This window comes from Callospermophilus lateralis, chromosome 17, assembly GCF_048772815.1.
Source record: "Callospermophilus lateralis isolate mCalLat2 chromosome 17, mCalLat2.hap1, whole genome shotgun sequence".
Lineage (NCBI taxonomy): Eukaryota > Metazoa > Chordata > Mammalia > Rodentia > Sciuridae > Callospermophilus > Callospermophilus lateralis.
The window spans coordinates 587845-612412 of NC_135321.1; the positions used below are offsets into that span (position 1 = coordinate 587845).

Below are 24568 nucleotides of genomic sequence, written 5' to 3' on the forward strand. Positions count from 1 at the left end.
CTGGGAGAAGTCAAACTGCTCGTGAGAAGCATTTTAAAGTGACGAGACGTCTGTGGCTTTAAGCATCTGGGGGAAGCATTCCTGCAAGCTCGCCCATCACTCCAGAGTTCTGTTCTCCCTGGGTGGGGTCTCGGAAGCCAGGGGAGGTGCACCCAGTTCAAGGGGGTTCTCCACTTTCCTGTCTACAGCGAATGCTCTCTTTGCTCCAACTGGTTTTCTCAGAGGACGCAGCCTCTGGCTTGCTCCCTCCCACTACTCCTGGAGAGAGCTCCACCATCCCAGAGCAGCAGAGTGACTGCTCAAAGGACCCACAGCGGCAAGCCACCAGTGCAGAGGCCCACAGAATGTGCTGTTCTAGAAAGTGTTCCTGACGGCCACTGGGCCATGCATAGCAATGCCAGCCGCCAGGACAGGGACTACCATCAGGTGGAGGCAGGCCACGACCACCCTGAGAGCGCGGTTGGCCTGCCGCGCCCGCAGAACGTGGGGGCACTTACCAGCCCGTGCTGCGATCAGGTGGGTGGCCCTGTCAGGGGCGTCGGGGCTCAGCACCAGCTGCGTGAGGACCCTGGCCCCCAAGGCCGTGGCATGGTAGTGCTCACGGGTCTTCTCCACAGGGAAGTTGGTTGGGTGCAACCCGCTGAATATCACCGCGACGTCCGCCAACACCTTGCTCTTGAGCTCTGGCACGATCTTGCGTATGTCCGGAGCCTCGGCGAGCTCCTGGTTGAGGTACCTGTCGTACCTGGAGTAGTAGTCTCTGTGCACACGCACCAGGATCTCCTCCAGGTGGATCAGGTGGTCGTCCTCGTCCGTGTCCTCCTCCTCCTCCTCCATGCTCTGGTCCAGGGACTCGCCTGCGGTGATGCCCGACTGCTCGCTATTCTGGGACTCCGTCTCTGCCTCCTTCCTGTCCACACAGCCATTGCCCAGGCCACAGAGGCCATCTCGCTCACCCTCCTCCTGCACGTCCAGGTCTGGCCCTTTGTCCTGTGTGTGGACTCTGGGCCCTGGCTCTCCAGGGGGCCCTGCCCCTGGAAGTCTCTCCCCGCCCGTGTCAGGCGGACCGCCCTGCTGCGGGGCTCTGGCTCCATCGCGGGCAGCTGGAGGTCTCTTTCGGCTTCTCCTCTCACTCTCCCCCTCAGAGGTCGAGGACGACGACTTCGGGCCCTCGGACTCACTGCTCTCGCTGTCACTGGACAGGTCAAAATCTAACTCCGTGCTGGAGGCGCCCGGTGTGGGCTGTGCCCCTGGTGAGGTCCGACCTCCCTGTTCACAGGATGCTGGGGCTTGGGTCTCCGGAGCTTCTGCCAGCTCACGGCCACAAGGGGCCCGGGTACAGGGCCAGGCGTCCCTCTCATCTGCTTTGCTGGGAGACGCTCCCAGTGCAGCCTCACTGCCATTTAGCTCTCGGGTAGGCTTCCCGAGGCCATTGCTCCGCTCTGCCCCAGGAACGGGTCTGCCTTCCTCGGGGTCTTTCACAGATGGGGCTGGTTCCAAGACATCGGCGCCTTTAGAAGAATGGTTCACTAAAACATGCACATAAAGGGAAAGGCTGCTACCACCTGCTGTTCGGCAATTCTGAAAACCTGAGCACGCGCCTCCCCACACCACCACCCACCCCGTCGGCAGCCCAGCAGCAACGCCCAGGTTGTGGCCACGCCGACCTTGGGCCTTTCCACCCACATGGGCCCTGGCTTCACAGGAGAAGGTGTCCAGGAGAAGGTCCCCGCCACACACCCTGCAAGGGGCCCTAGAGCACCACCTTCCACTTCAGTGACCACAGCAGCGGTTGCGTGCCTCCAGATACCCTGCTTTGAAACTAAAGAGATCAACAGAAACTCTGAAAGCCACACCAAGGGGCTGGGGCTGTAGCTCAGGGACAGAGCACTTGCCTAGTGTATGTGAGCACTACAAAAAAAGAACAAACAAAACAGAGGCATGCTGTCCATCCACAACTACAAAAAAATTTTTGAAAAATCACAACAAAAACAAACCAGATCAAGTCTCCTCCACAGGCTTTGCCCCAAGCTTGCCTGAGAGGACCATGGCTCCCTACAGACTGCAGGAGGGCACAGCCAGGGCCCTGAGCTCTGGCATCCTCATGAGCGAGCCCTGCACCCACCTCTCACACCCTCTGAGGAATGTGGAGGCTTAAGGAAAACTGGACGAGCTGCAGGGCTCAGGGCACTCAGCTGAGAAGCATCTAGCATCTCACTTGACCAAGAAGACACCGATTTTAATCACCCTGATTCTCAGTATTACATAAGCCCCAAATTAAACTGAAATATAAACAAATTCTATAAAATTGAAATATAAATTTAAAAAGTGAATCTTGACTTTACAGCAGCCAAAACAGAGACAGGACGAGAGAAGAGACAGACGTTGAAGCAAAGCCCTGGCTTCTGGGCGGCGCGCCGGGAGACTGCCCACCTTTCTTCCTCGCCTGCGACTCCCGGTGCCCAGGGGGTGCGTGCACGTCGCCCGTGCCTGGGAAATACACATACTTCTTCACCGTTATCAGGTTGGGGGCGAACTTCCAGACATCTTCTCGGTCGTCGATGATGCAGACCATGGAGTCCCCGCAGGGAAAGAGGTTTCTACAAGTGAAAACAGGCCATTTAGACTGAGTAGTGACCAGTGGGCGTGAGCTCTGTTCTGCTGAGGAGAGGCCTCGGGCAGAGCAGGTCTACGAGAGGAGGGGACCTTTACTCAGCTCCCACTCCTGGTGGTTCCAGAGAGTCACCTCAAAGGAACCAGACTGGCACCACTATTTCCGATTCTCCTGGACAACAGGAGGCAACCCTTTTCTTAAAGGCCAGACAGTACACATTTCAGGCATCCAGCCGGGTTCCCAAGTTCCCCAGGAGCCCAGCAGGACAGAGGTGGTGACTTTAGAGTGGGACCTCCGTGGGAAGTCACTGCCTGCCTCTGAAGCCTGGTCCAGGAGCCTCTGCACAGGCGTGGGACCTGGAGCACTGTCCCCAGGCCCATGTGGAGTGAGAGTAACGCAGAGCCTCAGCAGCAGGCTGTGGTGGCCATGAGTGCAGGGTCAGATGGCCACTGTGCCGCTGGGGGCAGAGCAGCAGAGCACAGGGGACTCTGGACACAGGGCAGGGCTCGGGGGGGAGGAGGCGCCTGTGGCTCTCCACAGCCACTGCTGGAGACTGGCCGACTCCACAACCCTCACTCTGGTTCTCAAAATGCAACTTTGAAAGCAGAAGCCAAACGGAGCCCTGCTCAGTGACGGGCCCTGCCTGGCACATACCGCAGATTTCCTGTCTTAGAAAAGGGGTCGATGCACTCATCCCTCGACAAGATCCGGTGGGAAAACAGCTTCTTCTCAGGGTCTAGAAAGCCTGTGAAAGAAAACCGACAGAACTGCACACCTGGGGGCAGACGTGCCCCTCTGCACCACGCACCAGCGCCGCCCCACCCCAGCGGACATGCCCGGCGATGGTGCCAGCAAGTCGCATTCTTCCCAGGTGAGACCCACTTACACGGTCTCCTATGCTCAAACCCTGGGCTTCAATTCCTCCAGAATGAACCATGTGTGTGTCTGTAGTGCTGTTAATTTGAAACCACTGCCTAACCAAGCTCACTGACCTAGACAGAGCTGTGGTTAAGGGAGGGGACGTCCCCGTCTCAGGCACAGGTGATGGGGCTCCTCGCCTCTGAGGTCTGAGGGCCAAGCGGCCTGACTGCCTGATGGGAGCCCCTCCATCTTCCCCAACACCAACAGGGGTACCAGCGGTGCCTGAAACCTGGGAGGCACCGAGACCTTGCCTGTTGTTCTCCCTATACACACAGACACGTGGTGAAGTTCAGCCTGCACACTGGCAGCGAGAGGTTCACAACAATGACAAGGCAAAGCCAGCGCAGCCACATGCTGCAACAGCAAGGTGGACATGGTCTCTCTCAAGCACCTGGGGGCACTCCTTGGCACTCCTGCCTGTGACCACAAGCAGTGGCGCAGAGCACACCTCTGGCTCCTCTGGCACACCTGGACCGCCAGCACCACTGCTCCTTTGAGGATGTTTGAGGCTGTTATTACGGAAAGTGTCACTGGAACACAGCACCCTGATACCGCAACAGTCAATCTGATGACTGCGACGGCTACCAAGTGGCCATCAAGTGGGCAGTGCATCACCATGTACACACCAGTCAAGGGGCCGAGCCGCATCCCCACTCAGAATGGCACAATTAAAGCCTATCAACTGTTGACTGCTTTCAGCCATGGGTACCTGAGACCCCAAGGTAACACAAGAGATGCCCTTCTCTGTGGATGCAGAACTGCAGACCGGGGGAGCTGCTGAACTGACACACACACACTACAAAGCAGAAACACAGAGCAGGGTCATTGCAACTACTTCCTACTGGCATGCACCACTTCCCAGTGCTGCAAACTTAAGCAACGTCACGGAAACTGGCCTGGGGAACTGAGAAGGTAATAAGCTTTACGTTACATACTAACAGTCAGCAAAAGATCAATTTCCTATCAAAGTACCTGCTTGCACTGTACCAGACATCACATTTAGTAAGGCTGCAAAGTTTACATTTACGTTATTTAATAATTAGACATGCCGTTTTAATACAGAGAACACAGAAAAACAGGACAGTAAAAGTATTCCGGTCTGTGGAAGCCGGAGAAGTAGCTGGAAACAAAGCAGGTTTCTCACGTCATCTCCTGGGGTGAAGACACTGGTGGTCCAGGTTCAATGCCAGCTGAGCAACTTAACGTCACTTGCCATTTAAGGCACCTGGGGAAACCCATGGCAATAACACAGCCCCGCAAAGAACGGGCACAAACCCAGCATATGCAGGAGACAGGAACCCGGCACTCGGCAGGCGGGGCAGCCTGCCCAGGGCCGCTCGCTGGCTTGCCCTGCCTAGAGTCTTGCCAGGCAGAAGACTCGGAGTGGACTTCAGAGCACAGGGAACCCCTGATGGAGAGGACAGCAGGCCAGAGGGGGTGTGGCTCCTGGACCTGGCTGCAGCCGCGGGCAAGAGCACGCTGAGCCAGATGTCCAGGAGGCACTTTTACACCAACATTGCAATATGACCTGCTCTTTGAAGACGGGTGTTTGGGTCACATCTCACTCCACTGCCTCTGTTGGGTGCCCAGATGCACATGGACACCTGCTTTGTAGAGTGACACAGGTCCTGACTGCAGTGCCCAGCCCCTCCTACCCCACACTGCCTGTGGCTGCCCTGGCCCTGTGTGGCAGCAGCACACTGGGGTCAGACGGTCTCACGGAAGGGGGCTCTGTGTCCTGAGCACCCACTGCCTCCTGATGTCAGAATGCAGCCCTGGCAGGCCTCACTTCTCCCAGATCACCCCCAGCATTTCATCAGCACCAGACGCTTGCCTTTTCAGAAGAAATAAGTCACCCATATACTTGTGATGTAAATTCTCTGTGAACACTGAAGCTACCCAGTCTCTACAATAAGGGAAGAGCATTCAAACTGCTAACATTTGTATCCTAATTACCACCCAAGTACACATTCTGTAAGCAGTTAACTCTGAAAACCAAAGGAATGATAAAAGAGGACGCTTAGTAGCCACCTTTGTTAAAAACCTTGCTTCTTTGCAAGTTTCTCACTTGCAAAAATCTGACCTAGAAAATGTCTGCTTCGTCCCTGTGTGAACTGCTGCCACCCAGTGGACATTCCATGGAAGGAAAGCCACACTTCTCCAGCCCAGCGTGACCTGCAACAAGGCCCAGCCCCTCTGGATAGAGGTCTCCCTGAGGCCAGGCTCTCTGGGTGTGCGATGCCACCACACTTCTGGAGGCAGGTGCATTGGAGGCCAGGCCCTCTGGGTGACACCCTGTGTCAAGGGGCTGAGGAGAAGGGTGTGACTGGATGAAAGCCAGGAATGCGGCTTTGCTGACACTAACCCTCTCTAGGTCAACCGGGCCTGCCACATGCTCACCCTCACTGTGCTCCAAAAGCTCAGACCAATCGAACGTCCTGACGTCCCCGAGAAGATGACTCCAGGGTGCACACAGGGACTGTGGAAAACAACTAACTTAAACACACAGTCCAGTCCTGCCTCTCAGGCGGCTCCATACAGCCACACATCAAGGGCAACACAAGACGAGCTCACTTGAACATGCTGCTCCCTGTCCCCACGCAGCAGCCCATGGTGGCAGACACCACCCTGCAGTGGATGCTGACCTGAGGGAGGCGGAGCACGTGTATGTGGGGGTACATGGGGAGTCTCTGCACCCTGTTCGATTTCTCTGTGAACCTAATGCTGCTCTAAAAAAAAAAAAAAGAAAAAAGAGAAAAAAAAAACTATTAAAAAAAAAATTTCCGGGCTGGGGATGTGGCTCAAGCGGTAGCGCGCTCACCTGGCATGCGTGCGGCCAGGGTTCGATCCTCAGCACCACATACAAACAAAGATGTTGTGTCCCCCAATAAATAAATAAATATTAAAAAAAAAAAAGAATTTCCTACAAAGGCACTAAATACTAAAGGGAGACTAGAAATTCAGTTCTTTATCACCAATCAAAACCCAAAACTAAGTGAAGACTTGTGAGTTTCTAAGTACTTGACTGAAGAGGCTTTTGCAGCTGCTGCCAAGGTAGCTACCACGCTGCAGCATGCATGCCCACTTGGGGCAGTGGGACTCCTGCCTGCTGTCCCCTCCTTCCCCACACTGTCTTTCTGTGGACTGCCCTGGCCCCGTGTGGCAGCAGCACACTGGGGGTCAGACAGTCTTCCTGCACAGCCACTGCAGAGCAGCTCAAGTGCAGCCAAGACCAGTGGCGGGCGCCAGAGGCCCTCCTTCAGCTACTCTGGAGCTGTGCAAGCCTTCAGTAAAACAGTTTCAGAAAGCACACTCCCACCATTGTTCCCACGCCTCCATGGTCCTGCACGCTGGCCTACTCGGTGGCTCCTGGCCAGAGCACTCGGCTGCCACAGCAGAATTTCTCACCTACCAACGTCCTGCTGCTAACACAAGAACTGAGCCTGTGTTCTCCTGCCCTCATCGTTAAGCTAACATCCTGTCCCTGAAGATGCCCACAGATCGGCAGCTCTGACCCCACTGCTGGTCCTGTAGTAGCCAACTGACCTGCAATGGTGTGTGCGTACAGCCGGCTGCCGAAGGTGAAGACATGCAGCTCGTACAGCTTGGCGATCTTCTCCAGGAAGTCCTTGCAGTGCGGGCGCAACCGGGTGTGCAGCATTGGCTCACCGCGACCCAGCTGGAAGTGGAAGATGCCCTGCAAGGACCACAGGCCATGAGAGCGCGCACGAGCTGCGGGGCACCCGCGACTGCGGGCTCGGCAGGAGTCTGCAGACGAGCTCCATGTCGAGAGCCATCTGTGAACGGTGCATGGACCAAACCGGCAACATAGCCGTCGAATAGGAAAATCCTGGTGGTGAGACGCCCAGACACATGTGAGCTCCCACTCAGCTCTGCCAAAAGGTCCCACGAGCCTCTCAGAGATGAGTGGGGCTTGTCAAGATGCTCATCAACCTTTGATTGCAAGACACCATAAACAAAGGCTCTGCCTGCTGAAACCGTATCCCTTCCTTTGATACTCTCCCTTGAATAAATGGAGCCATTTTTTAACTGTTGGGTTCCAGCTCCTCTCCGGACTAGAAGACTCTGTCAGGCACTCTGCTTTATTCTATTTTAAATGTTTTTAGTTGTAGATGGATACAATACCTTTATTTATTTGGCTTTAGTTGTAGATGGACACAGTACCTGTATTTTATCCGTTTGCTAACTTATATGTGGGGCTGAGGATGGACTCCAGTGCTTCACCCACGCTGGTCAAGTGCTCCACCACTGAGCCCCAGCCCCAGCCCAGGCACTCTGCTTTTAAAACTGATTCTCTGGGCTGGGGATGTGGCTCAAGTGGTAGCACTCACCGAGCACGCATGAGGCACTGGGTTCGATTCTCAGCACCACGTAAAAATAAAACAAAGATATCATGTCCACCTAAAAATAAAAAATATACTAAAAAAACCCCCAAAACAAAAACAAAAAAACCTGATTCTCTGACTTTGTCTCTTATTTCTTCACTATTTCTCAGGGGCTTATTCTCTCCTGAAGAGGAAAAGTTACCCTGGCGAGGTGCTGGTCACCTCGAAAACTGCAGGGCCAACCAGGACCTCAGGAGGAGCCAGTAGCCAGCACTGATACACACCAGGGGAAAACCTTTCACACTCACTGACTGAGGAAGTGCAGGCTGACACCCACTGAAGCCAACTGCCCTGAAGGCACACTAACCACCAGAACCCGACAACTACCCATGACAACTACCACAGCTCCCGATGTATCTACCCCTCATAACCATGCAATCGCCCACAATTACCTAAAGTGATCACTTCTGCTAACTACCCATAGTAACTACCAACTACCCATTGTGATGATTAACTGCCACTTATAACCATGTTAGCCACACACGGTGACAGTCCCTCGGGACCTAACAACTACCCATAATAACTACCACAGCTCCCTGGGGTAACTACGCCTGGTAACCATAACAATCACCCACAACTGCCTATGACTATTACCTATGGTGACTACTTCTGCTAACCACACATGGTGATAGTTAACTACCACTGGTAACTGCTAACCACCCATGGTGATGTAATTTTCCCTTAGGACCCAACAACCACGTGGGATAATCACCACAACTCAGACACAGGAACTGCAGCACGAGATCATGTCTACACTGGCTAATCTGCTCCCCAAACACAGGGTGGCCTATAGAAGTATTAAAAACAAGGCTATGTACTCTTTTTTAAAAATATTTTTTAGTTGTTGATGGACCTTTAATTTATTTATTTGTGTGTGGTGCTGAGAATCGAACCCAGTGCCTCACATATGCTAGGCAAGCGCTCTACCACTGAGCCTCAACCCCAGCCCCAAGACAACGTACTCCTACACTGAATTATGGGAGCGGTGGCTTCTAGGAGAGCCACGTTGGGAATAGATGACAATACTCACTTTGTTTGACATCTGTGGACAGTGTTGCTCTGTCGTGTGAATTAGGGTCTGGTCCAAATCAACCATGAGGACTAGTTTTCTGTTTCGATGTAGTCTTTGCTGATCTTCCCTTCCAAGTTTTTCAGCTTGCTAAAATTAAAAGAAAAAATTAAAAGAGTACTTATATTTGGATCCAAGGTAAAGCCCAATTCCATTAAAAGAAGTAAGAGGACACTGTAGGTCCTCATCAACATCATCACATGTCCAGGACCCACAGTCCACAGCAGCCTGCACACTCAGGGTCTCCCCACTGGCCAGTGCTGCTCACTGACCAAAATCCAGTCTGCCTGGTCAAAACCTGCTTACGGGAATGTGGGTCATGGTGGCACTTTGTGATTGACTAGATATGAAAAGGAGAGGGGAAAGGAAGTGGTGTCTGTAACAACTCAGTTGAATGCTACGGGACACCTCAGTTCGGGTGAGCTGCAACAATAACAGAGGAGGCTGACAGTGCGAACCACTGGCCTGGTCCAGAGGCCAGGGAGGAGGTTCAGTCCTCCTGGCCCAGTGCTGACCCTTATCACTGTGAGGTAGGTCCATCAGCCATGAACAGGCAGGGGGCAGACGTCAGATGTGTGCACTAAGAAAATCCATAAGTCACCCAACTGAGACCCCAGGGAGTCTTCCTGCAGAAGAGGGCATCTGGGCACGGGAGCCCCAGTGCCCACCCTCCCCTGGCTGCAGGTGATCCCAACCCTAAGGTGACTATCACCCTGGTCACGGAACCTGATGGAAGCTGGTGAGCTTCAGGAAAATGGGGCCGGCGTGTCAGACCTCCTGTGGCAGTGGACGACGACCCCTTAAGGACCCTCCCCTGTGACCAGGTCTCCCAGACATCCACTCCCTCATCACCAGGGGGAAGAAGAGAGCAGAACAAGGACAACGAAACGCGAGTCCCCGAGACCCCGATTCTCTGAGGGCTGCTGTTCTCGGAGCCTGCGCAGGACACCGGTGCTGCACTGAATGCTCTCCCTGGTTCTCCTCCCCAGTCTCCTGCAGCTCAGTACTACTCACCTGAAACCCTCCCTGCGAGACTGCAAGCAAGCGGTGGCAGAGAACCCTGTAGCAGCTCTGGCTGTGCGGGCATGCTTCTTTCTCTGCGGCCCCCGGGGCCCCCGGCTGGGCCCAGAGATGTGCGACAGCATGGCCACACCCCAGGCCCAGCGTGGGCTCTCCTCTGAGAGGCCCTGCCCAACCTGCTAGAGGGAGACGTATCCACTAGGTAGATATGTCAGGTGTGCTTCATGCCAGGTTTCTTGCTTTGACTGCATTCAGCTAGTCACAGAGAGGTTAGCTGGAGACCTCCTGCTCCTGAAAGGGATGTGGCATAAAGGGCCAGCAGTTCTGCTGTGGTGGGAAGACGGGAGACGCCCTTCTCCTGAAGCCCCAAAGTTCCTGACTTTGTTTTACACATACAAATCCACATTTGTTTAAAGTTCAGTAATCCAGAAAATCCAGAACGGTGCATCTGGCATTCTGTCTTCCCCATAAAAACAGACTGGAGTTGCTGTGTGCCACTTGAGAGCATAAGTCTGACCAAATCCTCATGGTGAGCAACGTTCCCCACTTACAGAAATGGGCGACCCTGACGCACTCTCACAACCCAGCAAAACACCCACTGCTTCTGGAACTCTCTCAGGTGCTGGGGGTGGGGGGATGGAGGGCGCTAGCTCCTGCCCCCCCCCGGGACACTTGCCTGCACACCAGACAGAGGCCCACACGGCCACAAGCTGGGGGTGACCCGTGGGTTCCAGAGCAGCCCAGACACTCAAGAGGATCTGGAGGGCCTCCCTCCCAGTCCCGCACAGGACCTGCTACCCGCCACGGTGTTCTCGACCAGCAGCACAGCGGATGTCACCTGGTCCCACCCTGGCCACCTCACTTCCAGTGCTCTCCACGGCAGCTGATCCCTAGCTCCACCAGCACAAGGACGATGCCAGTTCCTGGGCAGCAGACTGCCCCAGCAGCCTCGTCCCTCACAGCCGCCTGGCCCTGCTGTCCTCCCTGTGCACACCCTTGGAAGCATGCTGCCTCTGGAGCTGTGTCCAGGCGTCCACCACATCCCTTTCACCCAGCATCTGGCTCGAGGGGCACCCAAACAGAGCGGTGCCTGCACTGGCAGCACGAGGGAGGTTCCTGCCATGGAGCTGTGGGTCAGACTTGCTGGTTAAAGAAAGCGGAGGACAGAAGCCATCAGTCTGAAACGTCTGAGCCACTGCACAGCTACCCTTCAGAAATGACACTGTAGACGGGGCCCAGGTCTTCACAGGGCCCTGTGCACACTCACCTCAGAGCTCACCATCAGCTCTGGCACGCTGTGGACCATGGACACGGTTGCTGTGGACAGCGGCACCTGCTGCTCGCCATTCTTGCTCTGCAGCCTTTGAATGCAAGAAGATACTTTAGAAGGGGCCGTGCTGGGGTTAACTGGGACGGGCTCCAAGCTGCAGGCAGGGCCATGCCCGCTGCCCCTGCACAGAACCCTGCTCTGTGGCAGCTGGGGAATGCCCTCCACTGTCTGAGCACCATCAGGAAAGCCCCGGACCCCGAGCTCTCAGTAAGCCTCTCTGGGCCACAAAGCTCAGCTGTCCCAGCCACACTCAGCCTGCAGTCAAGAGTTAGTTGCATTCAGGGTCAAAACCCTCTAATTAACTACGAAGTCATGAGACCCACGAACAGGCCTATAAGTGAAACAGAAAAAAAAAAAAACCAAGTGTCAGCCACCCTCTAGACTGACAACGAACCACTGTTATCAGCAGTTGGCTGGCCCACAGCATGGGAAAAGAGGGTTTAGGCGGGAACATGGCCATCTGCACCAGGGACATGACCAGCCTGTGGTCCCCACAGGGAGAACAAACCCCAACCCTCTAGCATGCTCCCATTGCATCTGAGCAGAGCACCGGAGTGATCTGGGGCTTCCACAAACCAAGAATGAAAACAGGATCCAGTCTGGTTTGAGTGTGGCCAAGGGAAGGCGTCTGCTCTCTGAACCCTGCCCGCAGGCCCAGCCTCAGACCCCAAGAGTGCTGCGCCCCCTCCAATGCTGCTCACTGGGTCAGGTCCTGGCCACACTCCGCACACAAGCCCTTCATGACAACCGGGTGGCTGCATCCTTCCAGTGTCACCAGAAGCGCCCTGCAAAATATGAGATGAAACAACGGCTGATCATAAAGGAAAGAACGCTTTAAAATCCATGGGCATGTCAGAGTATGAGAAAGGGCACCAGGAAAGGGCATGAGCCTTATGCCAGCTTGACCCTGGCTCTCACTTGCTCCACGGGGCCTCACCCCACACCAGGGCTGTTTCCTTTGACTACAAAATGAAGGGACTTTGGGCTGGAATTGTGACTCAGTGGCAGAGCGCTTGCCTCCCATGTACGAGGCACTGGGTTTGATCCTCAGCACCATGTAAAAATAAATAAATAAAATAAAGGTACCAGGCCCATGAAAACTAACCAACTAAATAAATAAAACGAAGGGACTTTCCCCTTGTGGGTCTCTCTCATGCAAAACAAAACAGAACAAATTCTGCTATACACAGCAGGAAAAATAAGGATGAGAAGAGGAGGAGCTGAAGAAATAAGGACGTCTACTTAGAAGAGAAGACCACACAGAAATGGCCTCAAAAGACATCAAATGTATTACATATGTGCTTGTGACCCCCTGCATTTCCGATGAGCTTGTGGAAACCAAGCTTTATTCATGAATGCAGTGGGAAGCACTTGGGTGATTCTAGGATAACAAGCTGTGGCTCCTCCCATGGGTGGTTCCCATTCCAGAAAGGCTCATGTTCAGAGAAGTATTTTTTCTGATAGAACTTTTATAATATTCCTAGTTTTATACAGATGCAGAGACGATTTTTCTCCCTATGTCACTGCTGGTTTAGCCCTTACAGAATGCTTAACAAAATGTATAGAATTTGTATGCTGAATGTCAAAAACACTGATGTGAGAAATCAAAAGTCAAAATAACCATCATGGATTGAAAGACAACACAGCAAAGATGTCAGTTCTCTCAAAATGACCTTCAGGTTTTCCCAACTCCTATCAAAGTCCCAGCACAGCTTCTGTAGGGACAAACTCACTCTAAGAACTATGTGAAAGGCACGGTCCTCAAGTAGGTGAAACAATCTTGGAAAGACAGTCAGAGGACGGAACCGCCACCTGGTTTGGAGTTGTCCTGCACAGCTGCAGGGGCCAGAGGGAGGGGCTGCAGACAGGAATGCTTGCAAACAGTGCAGACATGTGAACGGCCCGGCCAGTACCTTGGCTGAGAAGGACAGCCTTCCACCGACGTGCAGGAACATAATGCACAAAACCTTGACCTGAGCATCTGACCTCACACAAAGCCAACTCAAAATGAACTTACACTTTAAAGAAAGGGAAGAAATCTTTAAGATCATGGTCTAGGCAGAATTGTTAGACTTGACACTAAAAGCCTGCGCCATAAACAGTAAAACTGATGATTGCAGCTCATCAAAATTAAAACTCCTGCTCCAGAGATACCCTGTGAGGGTGTAAAGACGAGATGTGCCTGGGAGGTGTCTGCAGGTCACAGCCCCAACAAAGGACTGGCATCTGGTATACAGAACTCTTCTGATTCCACCACCCTGCTAGAAAACAGGCAGAAGACACTAAAGGTGTGCACACAGCAAAGGCACACCGAGGACACTCCCCACCCTGGCTGGCACAGCACACCACCACGGCAAGGCCATGGACCACCAGCAATGCCAAAGGGAGGCACAGTGGCTCTGCTCTGCTCCCGAGGACACACCACCACGGCCATAAAATATAGAGACAAGCTCCAAGTCCCAAAGAATCAGCTTACTGGGTCTCAAATTAGAGCACTCGGCCACGCGGGGCGTCCCACAGGCAGTGGCTTCTTTTCCTACTATCCACAACCAGGGCCACTAGGATAGCCCCCCTCCCATGGGATCGTAAGCCCTGGGCTGGAGCCCCACACGGCAACCTAACAGTTCCTGTTGGTTCAGAGGGCGTGGCTTGGGCAGAGGGTGTCCCCTCCAGTCCCGACAGTCCCTCCAGTCCCGACAGTCCCTCCAGACACTTGTCCCACCAATGTTCCCTCCCCCAAGGGTACCCTCTGACCATCTGAAACAACACTTTGACCTCCATCCAGACTCTGCCCTGCTCCCCAAGCTTAAAGTAAAAGTGAAGCCAGATTTAAAGTTAGGCAGTCAGTGTAGTTAGGTGAATCGGGTCTAATATCGAGTGAAATCTAAAATGGAGGCCATGCTGGGAATGACTCAGGAAAACGCAGGACGACTCATGGAATGTTAATGGAGTCCTGAAAAGGCCCTAGGCCAAAGTCCATCCCAAAGAAGTGTTAATGAAGTCCTTCCAGCTCAGACTACTTCTTTGGCCCACCTGTGTCCCACCCTGGGGCCTTCCCACCTTCATTCCATCACTGAAAGAACTATAAAAAGGGGAGACAACCCCACTTCCACGGATTCCACCTCTTGGGTCCCCTTCTTCCTCCGGGAGAAGTCTTTTCTGCTGTCCTTTAATAAACTTCTACTTTCCACTCTGACCTTGCCTCGGCGTGCTTCTTTGGTGTTATTCTTCAACGTTGGGGAAGCAAGAACTCGTCACCGGTCAACAGCAGTGTCAAAAGGACCAGGCCCACCTACACCAATCCACGTGGCTTTCCTGCCAAACCATCTTCCCTCAGGGACACCTCCAGGTTCCACAACATCCACATCCACAGCACTGACAGCCTAGGGTCCACTGGTACACAAGGGAGGCCACAGCGCCTGACTCAGCCTTGTACCTCCCAGGGCCCAGGCTCCTCTGGGGCTTTGTCCCATGACTTGCGCTGCTCTACCCCAACCACGACACTCAAACCCTATCCTCTGAATAGAGTCTGGTGTCTCTCACCCGAGCACCATTATCAAGTTCCAGGTCTCCAGCCCCTCAATGAGCGCCTGCTCTCCCCTCTCCTTGGCCCATACCTGTACACCACAGAGCAGCCAGCTCTCTAAAGGGAGACTTGCACTGCTCCTGCCCATTCAAAACCAACCCTCCGTGTGGCTAAGGCATGCACAGGGTGCCCTCTGGGTTCAGGCAGAGCCAGCACCAGCACTCAGTGCTCCTTCCAAAGCTACAGGGCCACAAGGGCCCTGGGCCATCAGGACTCTGAGGATCTGTTGGGGGCCTGTTAGGCCTGGGTGTGCCCTGTGCCCTGTGGGGTGCTAGGGTGGGTTTCACAAGAAGCAGAGTAAACTGGCCCATGCAATGGGTTGCGGGGGTTTGTGATCAAAGATGGCAAGAGAACGGAGGACCAGGGTGGCAGGAGCAGCTGAGAGGAAATGAATACAGAGTCATGAGCCTCCTGGACTCTAGTCCCACGTTTATGATGCTCGTCTATTTTTACACCAGTCATCACACTCCTTGATTACTGAGGTTGTGCAGTATGTTTTAAAACCAGGCAATACACTCCTTAATTTTCTCCTTTTTTGAAATTGCTCTTCTAAGGTTCCTGAATTTCCATATAAACTTCAGAACCAGCTCCTTGATTTCTACAATTTTATTTCTACTATGCATAAGTCAGGTAATTTTCTGCGCTAGGGTTATTTTACATTGTAGATTCTGCACACCAAGACACCTGGGACAGCAATGGGCACCTGGGGGGGATCTTGGTTGCCGCTCAACATCCCACAGGGCACAGGACACTGCTTCACAATCATCCATCCCAGAATGTCCATGGGAGCCCATGCTGGAGGCTGCGGTAGAGAGAGGAGACACACTCCCTGCTAGCTTGGCACCAGTGCACTCAGCTTTCAGGAGCCCATCCCAGTGGGCACAGCAGTCAGCCAGCACACTCACCTACAGGGACAGCTCCAGGTTCATATGACAGCTTCCATCACCAAAGAAGTCCGCAGACCATGCAAGTGAGTGTCATGCAGCCTGCAGAAGCCTCCCCTCCGCAGGGACACTGGATGGCTATCTAAGGACTACCTGCAGAGGAAGTCACAGACTAACTTTATTCCCCATAAAACTTTGACATCTAACCTTACTTATACCTATGGGGATTAAGAATATGAAAATTTATACTCATAAAAATGTTGAAATAAATATATACTAAAATTAAGCTCGATCTCTCCAACTCCAAGTGACTCTAGGAATCCCTGTCCTGTCAACTAGAATTTTGAAGGGTGCTCCACAAGGCCAGTGCGGAAGGTTCCCAAATGCTTCCCACACCCTGGCAGAAAGCACACTCTCCTGTGAATGCAGAGGGTCTCAGTGCAGAACGGAGCCGGCTCCCTCAGAAAGAAGCAAAAAGCAGCCCACAGGGTCTCGACTCCAAGTGACAGCCTACTTAGAAACCTGCCTGTGATGAATGAGCATGGAATGCCACCACCACAGCCTGACCAGTCTAGAAGAAAGGTGCCCCTGGACACAGCACCCTGCCGGCCCAGAGAGAGGCCTGTGGGGAGAGGCCTGCACACTGTGGCCATAAGGACATGCCTGTGTCCACTCACTCAGCATCCGTCAAGTGCCAGCTTCTAGAACTAGAGAGATGCAGGTGAGTTCTGGGCGGGGTCTATGCCCTGGAAGCAGCTGGGTGCAGCCAAACGACAGTACAGGGGGTGCTCTGTGACCTGTGCAAGTTCAGAGCCTCAATCATGGAGCCATGCCAATGGGCTGTTTGTCTTTGGGTCAAAGTTCAGTGAGAATTTAAGGTATTTACAGATTAATAAAGTATCTTTGTCAGGATACTTAATTACAGTGGGAAATCAGTGCCTCTGCAATAGGAACTTGCAGACGCCACCACACCCAGTGACTGACATCTGACCTCACCATACAGGATGCGCGGAGTTCACAGGCTTTCTCAAGTGACACCCTGCTCTGTGTCAGTCCTACTCACACACAGACCACAGCCTGACCAAGGCATGTTCTATATGATAGCTGACAATAAGGCCAGGAGGAAGACAGATGGCACTGACCCAGGACAGGCTTGAAGGCAACAGGGCAGGTGGCTCTTGCTACAGAGGCCTCCTCAGAAAAAGAAGGGGCTCTGCAGCACAGAGGGTGGCACTGCACAGACACTGACTACTGGCTCTGGTGACAGACAGCAGTTGTGCGAGAGGATCTTGGGGGTTTTTTTGTTTGTTTTTGAAATGAATCACTCATGGGAAGGTGGCAGATCCCTGGGTGAGCGCATATGAAAATTCATATTAGTATTATCGCAACTTTTCTCGAAGACTAAAACTATGGCCAAGAAGGCTGGAAGGAAAAAGAGCTCTTGTTTTGCCTGGCTGTGGGCTGGCATGTGAGTGGGCAGTCCCCATCCGGCATTTCACCAACCTACAGTCGGAGTTGGGCTGCCACTGACGGGGCCCTGCTCAGAAGGCACCAGGGCGGCGACAAAGCCTGGGGCCCCGGAGAGGTCGGGACCCGGCAGTGGTTACCAAACTGTGGCTCTGAAGAACCAGTATGAAGCATGTGGAGAAGAAGCTAGAATAAGCATGGGCTGGCTCCCTTCTCATCACCACCGGAACCCCACAGGGCCACTACGGAGACACAGACTTCCACTCGGAACGCAGCCGCCTCTCAGAGCACAGGAGCTGAGGCGTGCCACGGGCTCTACTCCCTGTGCTGGGGACAGGCTTCAGGATGAAGCAGCTGCACCCACCTCAGAATTCAATAGGCAGCGTCCAGTCACTGCCAGCCTTGCAGAGCCTGACCACCCTGGCACACCCAAGGTAGGGCCAGGGCTGTGGGTCGTGCCTGAGCGCCAACAAAGTCCACCACCCACTAGTTCAGTCAGTCCAAAACACATCAAGACGGCATGAAATGCCATTTCTCACAATCTAAAGCACAACGTGAAAACTACAGAAAATCTTTTAAAAGATACTCAAGCTGGATACAACAGCGCATGCCTGTGCTCCTTGGGAAGCCGAGGGAGAAAGATCACAAGTCCCAGGTTAGCCTCTGCCATTTTGTGAGATCCTGTCTCAAAATTTTTAAAAAGGGTGGGGTTATAGCTCAGTGGTAGAGTGCCCATCCTCAGTGCTGCTGAAAAAGGAGAGAAAAAGCCACTCTGAAACACAAACACCACACAGACCTTTCTCAAGCTCTTGAAACAACAAAGACCTGTACCACGTTATGCTAATAAGTAATATGTAAGATCACTAAGGTATCTGGTCATGGTCTTTAGGAAGTGTATGTATCTTTTAGAATATTTTTGGAAACATACTGACTTATTCCAATTTGTCTAGGTTCTTCCCCGGAAACTTAAAAAGTACTTTTCTTGAGATTACAGATCTGCATCATTTCTTATATTTACCTTTGATATCATTATTTAAAAATGTATATATAAAGTTGACTCATCCATTCCACCATACCCAAACATTTTACTTCACTTAATACATTTAAAAATTAACCACATGGGGATGAGGATACCCATCCCAGGCAGACAGGCCTCTGCTGGAGACACAGTACCTGTAGCCGGGCCAGCAGTGTGCTCACACAGCTAGGGAGGCAGAAAGGAGCCTGGGGTTCTGTTCTGCAAAGACCGGAAACACGAAGTGGAATTCCACCTGATGTACAGTTCAACTGTGTTTAACAGGTTTGGTCAACAAAGTGACCATTTCCCTAGTTTTGGACATGTCTTTTTTAACTGTGTGATCTTTTAAATAATGCAGCTGCCAACAAGAAAGAATATGATTATTTAACTGAAAAAGATCTACTAACCCATCAAAATTCTCTATATCACGATGAGCAAGCAATTTCCTTATTTCCAAAGCAAGACTTCATTCTGTAGGTATTATTTAAGTGCACTGACTGAAATGTGTTTGGAATTTTAAACACCTCTCTAGGTTTGCAACACTGAAATGGCGAGCTAATCTTAGAATAGAAGAGGTTATAGTTTAAGTTGTTTTATCATAGCCTCTCCAAGATTTTTAATTCTAACACCTAAAAGTAACAAAGACAGCAATGCTGATACTGCTGGAGCACTCTCCTTTCACCAAGGGTTCTCTCTGCTTTTCCCCAACTCGGGAACCTGGCTGAGGGTCAGGCACCTGTTACACACAGCGCCATCTCCACCTCTGCGTGGAGACGGTCCATCGCACCAATTACCTCACGTCACCTGGTCATTTCATCCATTTCCCCTCTCTTTGGACTTCAGTGTCATTCCATGAATGGATGACAGAAATAACAAACTCACACTTAGTTTCTGAGGGTGACTTATCAGTGTATTTATTTTTTACTTTTAGTTGTAGATGAATGATAACTTTATTTTTTATGTGGTGCTGAAGACCGAACTCAAGCCTTACACATGCTAGGCAAGCACTCTACCACTGAGCCACAACCCCAGCCCTTATCAGTGTATTTTTAATCAAAATATTTTAAATTCACATAATTATTGCACAAGCAGATGTACCCCACCACTGCACCTACGTTCCCATCTGGGGATGTCTGTGGACATGGTCCAGCCAGTGGCACACACACACGAAGGGCATGCACAGTGCAGCTCCCGATTCTGAACCTTGGTTTCCTTCCTGTGTACACCGAGGACGGCTCCTCCTCTTGCCTGATGGACCAAGAGCTATGGAAACATAACCCTACAACAGATCAAGGTGACAACCCAGTGACTGTTTCAACTTCACCCAAGAGAAGTGTTAAGTTCTTAGAACTGTTCTTTGTCTAAGAACAACCTCAGATGTTCTCTGGGAGGAAGGCGAGAGAGACAATGGCCACATGTGCCTGCTGCCCACGTGGAGCCCAGCCACCTGTCTGCTCTGCGCTCCACCTCAGTGACCTGAAACAGCTGCCTGAGGCTCACTCCCACAGACCTCCCTGGGATCCTTCCTTGCTTTAACCTTTTGTGTTGTTGAGAATTTATTAGACTTAAGAATTTATTATACTGAACTCCACAGACACAGGACCAGAGCTGCTTCTCTTTTCCTGGGCACCTCAGAGTGTGCTGGCCACAGGTTACACAAGCCAGTCACACCTCTCAGTCTCATATACAGTTTCAGTTAAAAAACCAAGCTGCTGTCAAGTATCCTATGCTCAAGGGTCAAGGGCCACCCTGGCTATAGCAATTGTTGCAAAGCCTGCTATAGTAACTGTTGCAAAGTCTGTGCTCAACTGTAGCAAGACATCATTCAGGCAGCTACCAGGCTCCTGCTCAGCAAATGTGACTTCAAAACCTCACTTCACTATTCAAAAATAAGCTTTTTACAAGCCTAATGAAAATCAAGAGGAAAAAATGATGATAGTAGGAAACTCTGGACAAATCTTCTGTGATGAAATCCTTCTTGATGCCTGCAGGGGCCCAGGGACTCAAGCCTCAGGAGAGACACCACTGCCCTTTACAGGAGTTCTACAGGAGGGACATCCCAACACCACACAGAGAGAGCAACTCAGCGATCAGGGCCAGCAGTGGCTCAGCAACTCCACGAGGGACCAAAATGGTCCACCGCACAGACCAAGGGTTCAGGGCCAGGCTTCCCCCAAGAGCAAAGTTTACATGTGGTCTTGGCCAGCTGGACACCTACATGTTCCTCAGGCAGCCCTCCAAGAATGCCATGCTGACACCAAGTTTCTGGTTAGTCAGCAGGGCTAGAAGCCGCTGCTACAAGAGCCATAGGTTCCACTAGCGTGGGGAGGCTTGTGCAGAGAAGACAAGCTCAAGGACAGACCTGTCCCTGCATACAAGATGACAAGGGCAGGCCAAGACCCCCTCAATCCACTCGGCACTGTCTGAACAAATGTATGTGACTTAAGCCACCAGAGGGGTTCTCTAAGGTGAACAACCCAAATCTGTGTACAAATGTGTAATGCAAACCAAATCAGATGCTTTCTGTCCTGCAAGGTCTTAAGAACTTGAGACTTCTAGAACACCTCCAGAAGGCTATCCATATGATTTGGGGACCTGCTCAGGATAAGTTAAACACCTGGGGCTATCAGACAGAAAGACCAATGGGTTTGGCCCAGCTCCTCTTCCCTGATGACCCTACTGTTCTGTCACACCTGGTGTGAAGCCATCAGTTGGACTATGGAACTGCTGTGGGCACAAAACCAGAGACAGAAAAACAGGAAATCCTTCAAAATGAAGTGCTGGGCTCAGGATCCTGAGAGGGAGCAAAACAGCTAGCTCTTTACTGACCAGGAAGGTGATTACCGTCCAACGTTAGGATAGAATTTGACCACATTCTCTACTTAGCTACACATAAAAACACATCCATCTGACATCTTTCACCTGAAATGTCTGCCTCCAAAAGTGTTTCAGAGATTGGAACATTTGAATAGACTTCACACTGAACAGCCCTAACCTGAAAATTCAAAATCTGAAACTTTACGTGAGCATTTTGGTAGCACTCAAAAAGTTTTGTATCTTGCAGCATTTTGGACTTTTAGATTTTAGGATCAGCGACACCCAATCTGTACTATTAAATTGTGGGGAAAGGACTACTTAGCCGAAATTCATGAGCTGTGGGAACCCACCATAGATGGCTGTATGCTTAACTATGGAGAGTTCTCCCTGCAGCTCTTCAGACACATGCCAGTCACGCCTCTGCAGTCCACACAGCGGAAGGCTGCTCACGTCAGGGGTGCCACCCTACTAAAGAAGTCACTGGCAAGCTGTCTTTTACAAAACCCCTGTCAACAAGTGACTTAATTTAGTGATTCTCAAATCGTGTCACACAGAAGTACAGCAGACTTTTTTTTTGTGAAGCCAGACAGTCCCAGGCAGCCCTGAGTCCATACTCAAACACACCTGTGGAATTCAAGAAGGCAGGCAACCCGGAGCTGTGGAACCCATTCCAGAGAGGCAATTACAACTGCCAGAGGAACACAACAAGGCTTTAAACTCATGCTTATGTCAACGGCTCCCTCCTGAACCCACACTTCAGACGCACACACGCAGGCACACAGTAATGCCACCGCAGCTGTGAATATCACATCACCATGATGTCCCTGGACTCACAAAACCCCACATACAAACGCATATAAATGATTCCAACGGGAAAGGAAGCATTTTAAATTCAAGGTGACACTGCTTGATTTTCTAAAAGCAGGGATCCACCTGCTGCTCCTGGATCGGTGGGGAAAGGACCAAGTGGGCTTCTCAGGAGTCCAGGAACACCTCTGCTGTCACCTGGACACATCATCTGAGAAGGGATGCCACTCATCAGTTTCTCAAGCCCCATGACAAACCACCACTATAAAGGACCCCAAGGTCTCAAACGTCAAAAAGAAGATAACAGCCACTTGCTGCTGGAACGGGTCATCAGGCCAATTGCTCAGCTGATTGCTTAGGCCAACTAGCTGGGTGGCTTGGTTCTTTATCTGGGCCTCAGTGGGCCCTTTTGTACAATCAGAGGAATGGAATGAAATGAGTAGAGCTCTCCACTTCTGGATCAGTGAACTTGACCCCGTTGGTGCTCGGACTGAGGCTACATGCTAATTAGGGACCAAGTGAACATTAGGTAGCTTTCCTAACATACCAACACAGTGCCCACCAAACTCACAGCCCTGACCTCTGAAGGAAGCCATGCGGGCGGCACTCAAGGGGCACATCCTTGAAGCAGCATATTTTCTGCCTGGGGGCTTCCTATCTCTGCCTGTGAGCATTCAATAGGAGGAGTGGGTGGTGACCCAAAGTCCAGTTACCCAGGCTCCATCTCCAAAGACACACTGGGGCTGCCATTACATGGGACGTGAAGTTGGGAAAGACAATGAGGCAGAATGCCTGGGTCTTCGATCAAAAGATGGTGCAGTCCTAACCCTTGTTTGTGCAGAGCAGCAAGCAGAAAGTATTCAACACAGGCAGGGTGGTGCCAACCCAAGGTAGAGGTCGGTGGTGGGCAGAAACAGAAGGGTGGTGTCCTTCCAGAGGGAAGCTCTCACACCCAGTGAGGCCAGCAGCCTTCGCACTCCCAGCAGTTTCTGTTCCTTGGAATCAGAACAGCCTAGGTACACACAGGTGCCCGTGTGTCAGCACACTCTAAGAACACGACACTGGCAGATTCAGGCATAAACTGGACACTCAGTAGTCAAGCACCTTAGAAGAGGACACATGTCCCTTTGTGGAGCCTGGAAAGCCTTGGAGTCCATACATGACGATCCTGTCACCTGGACCCAGCCTGAGCTCTGTCCCTTTCTCAGCTATGAGGCAGAACCACCGGGTTTTACCACCGCGTTTCACAAAGTTTACAAGTGTTTAAAGACCTGCACACGCCCCACAGCTTCTATTTCAATAACAAATCTGGAACCTGCCTGAGTAGTCCTGTACTCACGGCCACCCCCAAGCTGTCTTCATTTACAAAAGGTGGAGTCCATCTACTACAGAAAAGTAGAAGTGCGTGCAGATTCCCCAAAGGGAGCAACTTTGGGTCACTAAAAATTTCATTTCCAACTCAAAATGCCTCCAGTAGTAGGGTCACAAGAGGTGGGTCCCCAGCTTTACCAAGGCGCGCAGCTGCTGGGGTCGCCCTTTCCCAGCTCCCACCCAGCGCAGCTCCTCCGGGTGCCACTGCCCACCCCGCCACTCCTCCCGCGGCGCCCGGCCCCGGGACCCCACTCACCCAGGGGCCACCACCTGGCCCGGCTGCGCGCAGAGCTCCCGCACCACGCCGGCGCGCTCCGACCTGAGCCTGCGCTCGGCCCGCGCCGCGCGCACGCAGCCCCCCGAAGCGGCGCGGGCCGGGGCGGGCCCGGCGGGCTGCGCAGAGGAGGCGGCCTCGCACACGGCCAGCACCGAGCCGATGCGCACAGTCGCGCCCGCCGCCACCCTCCACTCGAGCAGGCGCAGCGGCGCGGTGCCGGGGCAGCGCACCTCGGCCACGGCCGCCGGCGGGGCGCCCGCGGCGGGAAGGCGGGCCGCAGGCGGCACCTCCATGGCGACCGGGGCGGGGGGCGGCAAAGCAGGGGCGCTCAGGGCGCGGCGCCCACCGCGGGCGGCGGCGACGCTGCGGTTCCCGCTCAGGCACCGGCTTCACCCGCCGCTCCGTGCGCGCCCACTTCCGGGAGGCGAGCTGACGTCACGGCGGGCGACGTGCGTCGCGTGCGTGCGCCAGGCCGCGGGTAAACACGGGGCCACGCGGGGCGGCGTCACTGAGCCCGGGCGTGCCGAGCGGGCCGCGGTCGGGGGACCCCGGCGCGCAGAGTCCCTGGAGCGCCGCGGCTCGCCGTCTCAGGACCCGCGTGCGCCGAGTCCCGCCGTCGCGAGACTACAAGTCCCGACGTGCCGCGCGGGCCGTCCCCGGGCTCTCTGCTCAGTAAGGGACCCGGCGTGGCGACACCGCGGTCCCGGCGTGCAGCGCGGGCCCAGGCCCAGGCCCAGGTTCAGGGGCGCGCCGCGCTGCGGCGTCGCCGGGCCTGGTCCGCGGCCGCTCTCGGGCCGGACCCCGGGCGGCCGGGCACGGAGGCTGACCCGGCCAGAGAGCCAGCCGAGCGCGGAGGCCGAGACCGAGTGCCCAGCCGCTGCCCGCCCGCCCGCCCGGCGGAAGGTCACCCCTGTCCTGTATGCAGTTTCCACCAGCGTCACGAGGCAGGAAGGAATAGGTAGCGGTTGAGACCCAGCGTCG

General features: G+C 53.2%; 1 protein-coding gene across 2 annotated transcripts in view; it reads right to left on the reverse strand.

Annotated features, from left to right (window-relative positions):
• The window catches only part of Ctdp1 (CTD phosphatase subunit 1), a 46744-nt gene extending 22861 nt beyond the window's left edge, over positions 1-23883 (reverse strand). Inside the window, exons 1-8 of one of the 2 annotated variants that reach the window (XM_076836976.2) lie at positions 23818-23883; positions 12062-12145; positions 11298-11391; positions 8972-9100; positions 7082-7232; positions 3269-3359; positions 2434-2600; positions 498-1529 (exon numbers count right to left, since the gene is read on the reverse strand). In XM_076836976.2, coding sequence (XP_076693091.2) covers positions 498-1529; positions 2434-2600; positions 3269-3359; positions 7082-7232; positions 8972-9100; positions 11298-11391; positions 12062-12102 — 1705 coding nt within the window. In that variant the 5' untranslated portion in view covers positions 12103-12145; positions 23818-23883. Of the gene's footprint in view, positions 1-497; positions 1530-2433; positions 2601-3268; positions 3360-7081; positions 7233-8971; positions 9101-11297; positions 11392-12061; positions 12146-23566 lie in introns of both variants that reach the window. The other variant, XM_076836975.2, reaches the window with a different exon arrangement.
• Positions 23884-24568: the final 685 nt, after the last annotated feature.